Raw genomic sequence first — 12,480 nt, 5'->3', positions numbered from 1 at the left:
TGGGAACGTAATTTTGATGAGAAAGGGTTGCGAGCAGAACAACCTTAGCGAACGTAAGAGTCACGTGACGCGTTTTTTGTCACGTGGCAAAAAAAACGTAGGCATGTCACATGTTTAAAGCCTTTATTTTATTTAATTCATTAAATATTAAAATATACATTCTCTCTCTCTCTCTCTCTCTCTATATATATATAATTATTTTAGTTAAAATATTATAAGTTGACCATAGCTTTTATTCAATTATCGTTATAACAAGATCTGTATCTGACCATTGACCATCAACTCGGTAATTCTATGAATGAAATTCAGACGCAAGGCCATGGACCGTACGCCACCCTATCGCCATTCTCCCATCTTGAATTTAATCGACCATTCTTGTTACCTCGAGGAAGTCTGGTGGTCTCCGTATAATAAATAAATAAATAAATCTATTTATTTATTTATTTACTAAACGGCTCTTCTCAATGCCGTGGAACGCTCCGTTCACTTGCATGGGCCTTCCCGACTTCCGGCGGTGAATTATCTTTTCCTTCCGGGCTTAAAGTTGTTTTAAAGTTGTTAAATTAAATATCGTTACACGGTTACGTAAAATAGCATAATCAGCAAAGAAAAAGGTTTTATAGCCATGATTTAAACGGCATGCGAGCTGCTGTTTTCAGCGTCCATAGCAACCATAGCAACCATGTTTTTCTGTCGAGAGCTAAAATATTCTTCGTCATAACTATCAAACCCAAATACTAAAATATCCTATTGTCCGCCTCCGCCATTTCACGGAAAAATATCCTATTACCTCTCGTTTTGGATAAATTCCAATGGGTCGTAATCTGTGGCGGAACAAACCACCTACGTGGTCGTATTTTCCGAGAGGACAGGCTGATACTGGACATTGATTGGTTTGTAGGTGGGCGTGAGTCTGACGTCACCGTTCACCGGTATAGCCTTCATGAATGAATGAAGAAACATGTGAACATAATTTCCTGCAGCTCAGTTCAGGCAGCCGCCCAGACAACGCACACTTCCCGCTTTGACCACAGCTATAGCCCTAGATAAAGAAATCAACAAAGCAACCCCCGCTCCTAGTTACCCCGTCAGCATCTATAATTTCTCCTCTTGTGACATGTTGATATAACGTTGGACTATTAACATTACAATCAAACGTACGCTTCCCCGAGAGGTAGGCCTATGCCTATATACTGACAATAATGTGTTATCGAAATTTAACGTAGCCTATTAAGGATACGTTTCAATTAAATGTAGCCTATGTAATCCAAGAGGTAGCTTAAATAAAAACAACAAAAATGTTGAGAACGAACCTATTTGCAATATGTTCAATAAGACGTAATCAGGGACAAAATTACGTTAAATGAAACGTTTCCCGAAAGGGAAATGGGCCTATGCCTTAATGACAATAATGTGCCATACATTGACATTTAACATATTTGGGATACGTTTCAACCAAACATAATCCTAGAGGTAAATTAATGGCAAAAAATAGGTTGACAACGAACGTATTTGCGATACGTTCAATAACACGTATCCACAGCCAAGATACGTTTTTCTGACAAAATACGTTAAATGAAACGTTCTCTGAAAGGGAGATATGCCTTAATGACAATAATGTGCTATACGTTGACATTTAACCTATCTGGGATACGTTTCAACCAAACATAATCATAGAGGTTAATAAATGGCAAAAAATAGTCTGAGGACGAACGTATTTGCAATACGTTCAATAAAACGTAATCGCGGACAAAATACGTTTTATGACAAACGTAATTGAGAATGCCGAATAGTTTTCTGGGAACGTAATTTTGACGAGACAGGGTTGTGTGGGCTGTGATATATTTTGACTTACATTTACATTCAGGGTATTTGCTGACGCTTTTATCTTGAGCAATTTACAACCATTCATTCACACATCAACACAACGATGGCGATGTCAACCACGCAAGTAGCAACCTTCCGGCTACCAGTCAACCCGCTCTACCACCCGAGCTACTGTCGCCCCGGAATTGAGTTCAGAATGGATGTTCTGCGTGTCCTCTGTACAGTGTGCAGGAAAGAGTATAAGCTAGGATGTCCGGTGTGTTTTGCATTTGATCCCCAATGTCTGCACACGGGTATGGGTTGGGCATCTAGCTCAAGGACAACTATAAGAAATGATGCCTTGCTCAAAGACAAGGGAGGCAGCAGCAGTTACAATCTCCTGAATGACACGTCTCTTTCATTCACCTTCACTTCAGATAAAAGCTAAGCGAAGCAAATCTTCAACCGCCAATAACGAACATAGGCAGTGGCCAAGTCACTCCAAGTGGTCTATATTAGTGCTAGGGATGGGAATCAAAGGGTGCCTTATGATACGATACGCGATACATGGCCCTCGATACCGATAATATCGCCATACGATTCTGCAATAATCGATATATTGTTAGACAATCCTACAGCGATACATCACCATATATGTCTCACGATGAATACAAAATGACAGTGAATAGGTAAAGTGCTGGATTTCTGTCTTTATTCAAGGTCCAAACTGAGTTTTGAAACTGTTTAGAGCACGTTATTTTACTAATTAAAATATCAATATTCCGGGCGATATTCCCTGTGTAACTCTTAAAGCATAAAAATCCAAAATATAAGAAGGGCGACGATATATCGCTGTATTGATATTACATCCCACCCCTAATTAGTATTATGAATACATCAATTTATAAAATTATTACATATTTAAAAGCAACAACCCCTTGATGAACCACCTGTATACAGGAGCATGTAGTTGCATCGCAGACCGCGAGCACTGATGCATTCTGGGAACGCCTCAGCCAGCGAACCGCCAGGTGAGTGCTGCTTATCCACTTCACCATTGAAACGTACAAATCCCTGAAAGGAGAGAGAAAGAAAGAGGGAGGGAGAGAGATAGAGAGAATAAGAGATAAAAAATGAAGATTTATTTTTTTATGTAATAGGCGTGTAGATGTGTGTGTATTTATGTGTGTGTGTGTTTGTTTCTGTTTAATGGTAAGTATGTGTGCGTGCGTCTATGTATGTGTGTGTTTGCTTGTGGTTGTGTTTTTGTATGTGTATGTGCGTGTGTGTGAATGTGTGTGTGTGTGTGTGTATACATGTCTGTCTATTTGTGAGTGTGCTTGTGGGTGTGTGTCTACGTGGGTGTAAATGTGTGTGTGTGTGTGTGTTCTTGTTTGCGTGGATATAAACTTAGCACAAAAAGTAAGGAAATTGGTGTTGGTTGATTACTTCTCTGTGGTAACAATGCTTTTTGGCAAATAATCTTATACCGTTGGATAGCCTTTATAGTTCCCTTTCAAATGGTGCCCCATTTGCAGAAAAGATTTGGCAAATTTTTCATTGGCCCAACCCACATACTCAGCGCTGCTGCTCATCCCACAAATGCCTGTTCCTAACAATTGGGGCACCATTTGAAAGGGAACTAAACTGTGTGTGTGTTAGGGATGTGTCGGTCGCGACTGATTCGTTACAACGAACGAATCCCGAACGTGAACGACAAGAACTGGTTCCCCAAAACAAGAAGAACTGGTTCTTTGATTCTTTTTTTTTAACATAAACCAAACATATGGTCACGTAAATAAAATATACAAACGAACAGAGCTCCGTCTCCCCGCGACTTCCATTGATTGAGTCTACAACTTTCTCAAAGATTCAGCCAATGAGAGGTAGCAATGGTGTTGGAATGGCACCTGGGTAAACCAATGACAAGGCGGTACCGTCGAATGTGCGCGCTTTCTCTGTCTGACGTATCTTGGGTCATACCATTCGACTCATATATCCCCCTACATTTTTTCAAAAATTGACTTGACCTCCATCTGTTTATTGGATGAACGCATTTCCCAATCCCAGGAGTCTTTGCTCCATTCTACGTCAATTTAAGAACAAACAAAGAAATTAAACTGCAGTTCGTATTTTTTATTTATGACCATGCAAGTTCTGTAATGCCTGAACAATGAAGAATTAAATGTAAAGTAAAATAAAATTATAAATGTAAAACCATGAATGAAATATAGAGAGTAAGCAAGTGGTATAAATATTGGTGGGACGTTTGACGTACTATGTAGCAGGCAGAGCCATACATCTCCAAACGGCAGACTGCGGTCTTGACGGTCCTATCCGGACCCACGACCAATTAAAAAAATATATATATATATTTATTTTTTTTAAGATGTAATCTGACGTAACGAACGAATCAAAACGAACGAATCAAATAAACGAATCGTTATAGTGAACTGAACTGAAAGAACTAGTTCCCGGAAAAGAATCATTTTGCCCATCCCTAGTGTGTGTGTGTGTGACTCACCTCGTCCTGAATCCCTCGGGTGGTACCAGCTCCTGCGTGTGTGTGTTCGTCCCAAACAGGCTGACCACAGACAGCCTCACGGAGGGGTTGACCTGACCGGCCTGGGCACGCACGTGTGTGTGTGTGTGTGTGTGTGTGTGTGTGTGTGTGTGTGCGTGTGTGCGTGTGTGTGTGCGTGTGTGCGTGTGCGTGTGTGTGTGTGTGTGTGTGTGTGCACATGTGTGTATGTGTGTGTGTGTGTGTTTGTGTAAATAACAAAGAGAAGGGCAGACAGGGATAGAAAGACAAAAGGTAACGCTTCATATTAAGGTCCTTCTAATAAGCCTTTGTTAATAGGTAATAAGACCTTATTATATGCTTATTAACTCTAATTTGGGTTATTAAGACTATCTATAAGGGTCGATAATAGCATAACTATGTTTATTGGGAGATTATAAGACATTTATAAGCACTTATAAGAAACTTGTTAACTATTTATTGATTGCTTAATAACATTAATAATAGATGTATGAGTTTCTTATAGTTGTTAATAAACGCATTACAAACCCATTTATTGAGTCTTACTAACTTACTTATTATGTCATTGCTAAACCTTTACTAAGCATTTTTTGCTGCCTTATGAAGGTAAAACGGCTTTATTATTCATTTATTAGCAGTTAACTCATTGGCTGCTAATGACGTCTATAGACGTCAATTTAAATACAACCGTTGACTGCCAAAGACGTCTATAGACGTCAATTATGTTTTTCAACGGGGCGGGCTGGAGAGCGATCTGGAGCACCTTGTCACAAAAAATCAGGCTTGTAAACAGAGAATGTACTACCGAACTGACCCGCTAGGTGGGCGGGGGCGCTGTGCCAAATTGGATGAGTGATGAGTAAACAGTAGCCTAATGGGTGAAGAAAGTGAACATGGCGCCTGCGAAACGTAAGCAAAATTTCAGACAGCTAACACTCGAACAGAGTATGTGTCTCAGTGTCGCGATCGACTCGGTTGTTTGCGATAAAGCCTCTGACGAAAAACCCGGGCCAAGTAGAGAGAGTAGGCCTACACGGCGTATTTCAGCAGACACCTCCGAATCATCAGGTGATGAATTCAGCGAACCTGACCCGGATTCGTCAGATGAGTGGTTGCCGTCAACCGGGAACAGCAGAGCCTCATCCCCTGACGCGTCTCCAGGAAGACGTAAGGGAGGTGTGCACATGTGTGTATGTGTGTGTGTGTGTGTTTGTGTAAATAACAAAGAGAAGGGCAGACAGGGATAGAAAGACAAAAGGTAACGCTTCATATTAAGGTCCTTCTAATAAGCCTTTGTTAATAGGTAATAAGACCTTATTATATGCTTATTAACTCTAATTTGGGTTATTAAGACTATCTATAAGGGTCGATAATAGCATAACTATGTTTATTGGGAGATTATAAGACATTTATAAGCACTTATAAGAAACTTGTTAACTATTTATTGATTGCTTAATAACATTAATAATAGATGTATGAGTTTCTTATAGTTGTTAATAAACGCATTACAAACCCATTTATTGAGTCTTACTAACTTACTTATTATGTCATTGCTAAACCTTTACTAAGCATTTTTTGCTGCCTTATGAAGATAAAACGGCTTTATTATTCATTTATTAGCAGTTAACTCATTGGCTGCTAATGACGTCTATAGACGTCAATTTAAATACAACCGTTGACTGCCAAAGACGTCTATAGACGTCAATTATGTTTTTCAACGGGGCGGGCTGGAGAGCGATCTGGAGCACCTTGTCACAAAAAATCAGGCTTGTAAACAGAGAATGTACTACCGAACTGACCCGCTAGGTGGGCGGGGGCGCTGTGCCAAATTGGATGAGTGATGAGTAAACAGTAGCCTAATGGGTGAAGAAAGTGAACATGGCGCCTGCGAAACGTAAGCAAAATTTCAGACAGCTAACACTCGAACAGAGTATGTGTCTCAGTGTCGCGATCGACTCGGTTGTTTGCGATAAAGCCTCTGACGAAAAACCCGGGCCAAGTAGAGAGAGTAGGCCTACACGGCGTATTTCAGCAGACACCTCCGAATCATCAGGTGATGAATTCAGCGAACCTGACCCGGATTCGTCAGATGAGTGGTTGCCGTCAACCGGGAACAGCAGAGCCTCATCCCCTGACGCGTCTCCAGGAAGACGTAAGGGAGGTAAGAGCTAACTTTTCCCCTTCTCTCCTCCTTCAGTCCGTCAGATGAACGCCATTTAGTCCCACTAGTTCATTACTGTAGCTAATATGTGTTGCCAGTAGCCTATTGATGTGAAGGGATTTACAATTTACAGATCGTGCGTCCAGCAGAGCTCGCACTCGCACTCCCACTGTTAGCTTCAGTCCATGTCACATTGAACGCCATTTAGTCCAACTAGTTCATATTGTATCATCTGTTGCCAGCCTACTGATGTGAAGCAATTTTCAATTTACAGATCATGCATCCAGCAGAGCTCCCAATCCTGTTGGCAAAGCGAAGAAGAAAGGTAAAAAAAAGTATTCTTCACATCACACCGCAGCAATCTTTTCTTTCTTTTTTTATAGTAGGCTAATTGTATATTTTTCTATAACTTACAGGTCGTGCATCCAGCAGAGCTCCGACTCCTATTGGCAAAGCGAAGAAGAAAGGTAAAAAAAAGTATTCTTCACATCACACCGCAGCAATAAAAAAATATGTTTTATGGTAATTTTATATATTTCTATAATTTACAGGTCGTGCATCCAGCAGAGGTTGCGGGGATGACTGGCATCAAGCTGGCTGGCAACCAAACAATTTCCCCTTCACTGCAACCCCTGGACCCCGGAGGGCTGCTGCGGAGCTGGATAGCGACCTGCCAACTGACTTCCTGACGCTCTTCCTGACTGACGAGCTGCTCCAAAATATTGTGGATCAGACCAATATATATGCAAGTCAATATTTTGAAGCACGCCCTGACAATCTGCCGAGTGTTGATGAGGTAGATGCCACGCCCCATTTCGGCAAGACTATGCCAAGGAACAGATTTCAGGTTATATGGAGGTTCCTTCATTTCAACAATAATGCATCACAGGATGCAACTGACAAAATGTACAAAGTCCGCCCAGTGTTAGATTACATTGTGGAAAAGTTAAAGGAGATGTATCAAGCAGGGCAAAACATTTGCATTGATGAGGGTATGATGCAGTGGCGGGGGCGCCTGTCTTTCAGGGTGTATAACCCACAAAAGCCTAAATATGGAATCAAATCCTACATACTGTGTGACTCTGCCACAGGGTACTGCTTCAATATGCGTCTATGTTGGGGAAGCTAGTACTCGGCCAGAGATAGTGTTCTCTCTCCTTGATCGTCTCCATTGTTCATGGATAATTTCTAAAACTTTGTAGCACTGTGTGAAAGTTTACTGGGAGTGAAAACCAATGTCTGTGGAACACTGAGGAAACATAGGGGGGAACCTCAGATCATCAGCGAGATGACAAAGACTGACTTGGGGGTGGGGGAAAAAGTTGTGCGGCACAATGAGAGGGTGATGGTAGTAGCATGGCAGGACAAACGGTTGGTGAGGATGGTGACTACCTACCACCAAGATAGCATGAAGAGGGTTGATGTGTGGAGGAGGGGAAACCAAGAAAAGGTTGCTCAGCTCAAGCCAGAGTGTGTTGTTGTGTACAATGCATCCATGAATGGGGTAGACAAGTTGGACCAAATTATTGCATACTATTATTGCATCCGAAGATCGCTGAACTGGTCAAAGAAGTTTGTAGCCTATCTCTTCCAACTATGCATGTTTAACGCCTATGTCCTCTACCGAGCCAGAAACCCAGGGGAGTGTAAAACCCTGTTGGAGTTCATTCGCAGGGTAGTGAAGTCCTGGACAGTAAAGCGACATGTGGGAGGGTGTGAGGAGGAGGAAGTGGAGGAGGAGGAAGTGGAAGGTGTGGGGGTTGAGGGGTCTGGGACTTGGAGGAAGGCTGACGTACTCCGAGAGCACCATATAACACTGACCCAGAGAGCAGGCTAGACGGAGGGCTAAGCAGACACAAACTCAAACACCTGATGCCCACCAGCAAGAAGGGGAGACCAGCAAGGAGGTGTAGGGTCTGTGCTCGCAGGGGTCTGTGCAGCGAGACAAAATGTGGTGTCAGTCCTGTCGTGTCCCCTTGCACGCAGGGGAGTGTTTTACAGCTTACCACACTAAGCTGAACTATTTTGTGTAGGGGTGGAAACAAGCACACACACACACACACACACACACACACACACACACACACACACACACACACACACACACACACACAAACAGGATTTGATATAGCTGCGCCAACATACAGAAATACATACCTGGAAAGAATTGTACAACTGACATTTTGAAGAATTTTCTTTTTTTTATATTTATATTATATATTGGTTATATATTTGCAAATAAATTAATATTGTCCTATCAAAATACCTGTCTCAATGTTTTTTTTGCTGTTGTATGGAGGGAAACCACTTTTCAGGTGTTGAAGGGGTCACTAAAGCAAAAAAAGTTTATTTTCACAAAAAGCTTGTTTTCTCCATTTTTGGTCAAAAACAGGTGTTTTTGGTGAAACCAACGTATGATACTGCCGATTACTAAGGAACGGAAAAAGGTAGAAACAAACGGTTTGTTCCTGATGAAAGAAGAGAGTCTACTCTGTCTTTTGGTAGTTTCAGTGTTTACATAAAACGCTGCAAAACACTTGGCAGTATGGGGCTCTCTGCACTGAAAATGTCTGGCAGCCAATGAGTTAATAAGCTCTATGGAACAATGCTTATTAAGGTTAATAAGTCTTTTATTAAACAGTTAAAAATGTGTTTTGCAGGTACGGGATATAAAGCGGGAACACTGCTTATAAAGGTTAATAAGTCCTTTAATATACACTTATTAACAGTTAATGAGTACTATGTTGATAAGGTTGATAAAATGTGATTTATAAAACAACATACTGTTTTAGCAGAGAAGCACAAAAGCACATTAAGATAGCTCTTATGAAAAATATATTTTTACTTTTCCAAAACGTCAGAACCGAAGAAAATCGAATAACAAAACTATTACAACAGTAGAGCAAAACAACTTCCATGAAGCAATTTAAAAAAACTCTGTTGTGGGGATAAACCAACCAATAATACAAAGTGGGGTTGTATGAGGTGCTTCTGCATATTGAATCTGTTAGCCTATGCAGATGGGGATCAGCACAGTCATAAGGAGGAGTTAGGGAGAGACGTCACTGTATCAGAAGTCAGCGTTATACTGTTGAAGATAGGACCAGCAGAAAAGGGCCTTTTCACCACATATATAAATGCTTACCTAACAAATAAAAACTCTAAATGTAGGATTTTGTCACTGCTTTAGTTTGTCGTAAGACTGCCATTTATTTTTGCACTTTTTTCCAAGCTTGGTTCGGCAATGTATTATTACGTAAATCAGTTGCTTAAACTCAGCTCAGCTAATTTGATGAGTGATTCGCTGCTCTGCACCGACACGAGATGGCTTGTTAATACAAGGCCGAACTACGCTTGAAAGGAAGTGCAAAATAAAATGGCTGTCTGGTTTTCTAAACTACAGCAGTGAAATTATAAATGCGTACATTTGAACAGATAATTTTTTAAAGTAAGCATTTATATATGTGGTGAAAAGGCAAATTTCTGCTGATTCCCTCTGCAACAGTACAATGCTGACTTCTGATACAGCCACGTCTCCCCCAAACTCCTAAAGTGACAGTGCTGATCTCAATCTCCATATTGCAACAGATTTTATTTAAACTAGGGATGGGCGTGAGGAATCGATTACTCGAGAACTCCTCGTTACAAATGAACTCGGTTGGTGGACAGGCAAACTCGAGTTTGCATGCACACACAGACAAGTTTCCTGAAGCAAATGTATACATTTTCTGTGTGGCGCCACTGGCGCGTGCCGTGTGCACAAAGCAAATGAAATGCATCAAATTTCTGTGTGGCGCGTGCTGTGCCGTGTGCACAACGCCAGAATTCAAAAAGTTAAAGATGGCGTTTAAAGCAAAGCGCAGCGAAGTATTGAAATACTTTACAGAAATTGGAGATCATAAGGTGAAATGTAAAATATGCCAAGCGAAATTGAGCTACCAGAGTACTACAAGTACTATGCGGCAACATATGCTCCTGAAACATAACAGTGAGTTCGGGAAGGCAGACCCGCAGCATCCAAGTGTGTTGTCTATTTTCACCGCAAGACGCAACTGTAATCCAGGCCGTGTCGAGAAGATCACAACGCTGAGTATTTATTTAGTTCATTTGCTTCCGTTTTATTTGCAGCTTTCATTTATTTGCAATGGTTAGGCTCCTTGTTTCGTTTTTTTTTTTTTAACCGTTACAGGCCTTTGTTCGACGTGATTTAAATTGTGAGACGCACATTAATTTTCTTAATGCCCTGTTTTCACCTACTCGATAGTGGGACCCGATGGCTAAATCAGCAACTATCGTTATAACATCGGCAAATAGCGTGGTTGCATCGGGAAACACCGTTACTCTTCCCGGGAACATCGTTAGACAACGGGAAGAAAAGCTCAATGATCGGGCAACATCGGCAAAGAACGAACATGTTTGTTAATTTTGGGTCTATAGAGAATCGGTAGAATCGGTTACAAGGTGTTGCTATGGTCTAATCGACTATAATCGGGAATAGAACGGGAGTATAACGTATGACATCGCAAGTCGTTCGGAAATTCTCCTGGGGTACATCGGCTATATTCGTTAATCTTCCCTGCTTTATCGTGTTTTATCGTCTTTATATCGGCAACCTCAACACTCGAAAGACCCCGAGAGACACCCGACGTCTCTAGGGAAGACATACGGAATAGCACGTTTATTACACGAATGCACACGAATTACACCCGATAGAGTCAAGCTATTTATTTTTTTACCCGAATTAGACCCGATGTAAGCCAATGTAACCCGAAAGATACCGATTGGCTGCAGGCCGAATTATACCAATAGTCTAACGACAAATAACGATTGTGACCAGATTGTGTTAATTGTGTTGTGTTAAGACCCTCAATCTGTCACTTGGGTATAAATAGGGGGTGATGGATGGATGTCCTACTTTTATAGTTAAAGGGGTAGTCCATTTCGAACCGGCGTTCTATTATTATAAAATCGCTATTGTAATATAAATAAATATATAAATAAATATCAGTCTAAACCAGTCTCCCCTTGGCCTTCTCCCCAAATGACGCCAAACGCGTCATTTGACGTGTTTGGCATCATTCGAAATGACGTCAAATGACGCCAAACGCACTTTGGGTGTCTTCCCTTGCATAAATCGTTATGTTATCGTTATAACATCGGGTATGTGTAAATGCTACCCCGATAAATTGACCCGATCATACATTTTTAGCCCGATGTCACCCGAATCACCCCGACTTCCACATCGGTGGTCCATCGGCCATTAGCGGCCATTAGCGGGATGGTGTAAACGGAGCATCAGGAAAATTTGTTTTGAATGTTTGTAAAAATAAATAATGAATACTCTGATAACTCTGACTGTTTTGATTGAGAATAAGCATTACATGTTTGGTTGGTAATATTGCCGTTCATCATTAGGCCTATTCCTGCTGCAGATGCGTTGCATTCCAAAGATTTATTAGATTAAACAAGTTCTCGATTGATCCTCTAACTTCACCTCAACTTCACACTAATTTTCCATTACAAAATCACCCTAAAAAACTCCCCTACCCCAAAGGCAACAGCTTCCCTGGCCTCTTAAGGGCCTGGAACTGCATCCTCAACAGTGTCACTTTCATGAATTGCATCCATACATTTTCTAATGAATTCACTGAGCTTTCCAGTATGCTACTCTTTATATTCAGCATATTTTTCGGGGTCCCCAATGGCAAGTTCCGCAATGGGAGCATTTAATGCAATGGTGTTGCGATCCACTCCTACTTTTTCACAGGCCGCAGTTATGGATTTCTTCTTTTTGAAGACACTCAACACTCTGCGGTACCTGTCAAGGACTTCATCTGGGTCGCGTGCTAGGATATAAAATAATAAGTAAACAAGGTGTTTAAGGTGTGCAATGGAAATTAACAGCATTCAGCATCTCTAGCCTAAAATTGGGCAACACACAAATCACATCGATGGGTTTGTTGTAGTAGTA

The 12,480-nt window shown here is 41.2% G+C and overlaps 1 protein-coding gene and 1 long non-coding RNA gene across 2 annotated transcripts in view; one reads left to right on the top strand and one right to left on the bottom strand.

Moving 5' to 3' along the window:
* LOC132455455 (inactive dipeptidyl peptidase 10-like) overlaps window positions 1–12,480 on the bottom strand; it is a 234,018-nt gene that overhangs the window by 187,188 nt on the left and 34,350 nt on the right. The window contains exons 6-7 of the mRNA XM_060049316.1: window positions 4,331–4,431; window positions 2,757–2,880 (exon numbers count right to left, since the gene is read on the bottom strand). Of these exons, the coding sequence (XP_059905299.1) occupies window positions 2,757–2,880; window positions 4,331–4,431 (225 nt within the window). The remainder of the gene's footprint in view (window positions 1–2,756; window positions 2,881–4,330; window positions 4,432–12,480) is intronic.
* Window positions 6,573–7,238, top strand: LOC132455130 (uncharacterized). The gene is made up of 3 exons (XR_009525087.1): window positions 6,573–6,834; window positions 6,926–6,976; window positions 7,061–7,238. It is a non-coding gene; the product is annotated as an uncharacterized LOC132455130 (long non-coding RNA).

This window comes from Gadus macrocephalus, chromosome 4 (assembly GCF_031168955.1).
Source record: "Gadus macrocephalus chromosome 4, ASM3116895v1".
Taxonomy (NCBI): domain Eukaryota; kingdom Metazoa; phylum Chordata; class Actinopteri; order Gadiformes; family Gadidae; genus Gadus; species Gadus macrocephalus.
This window is presented reverse-complemented; position numbering and strand designations above follow the sequence as displayed.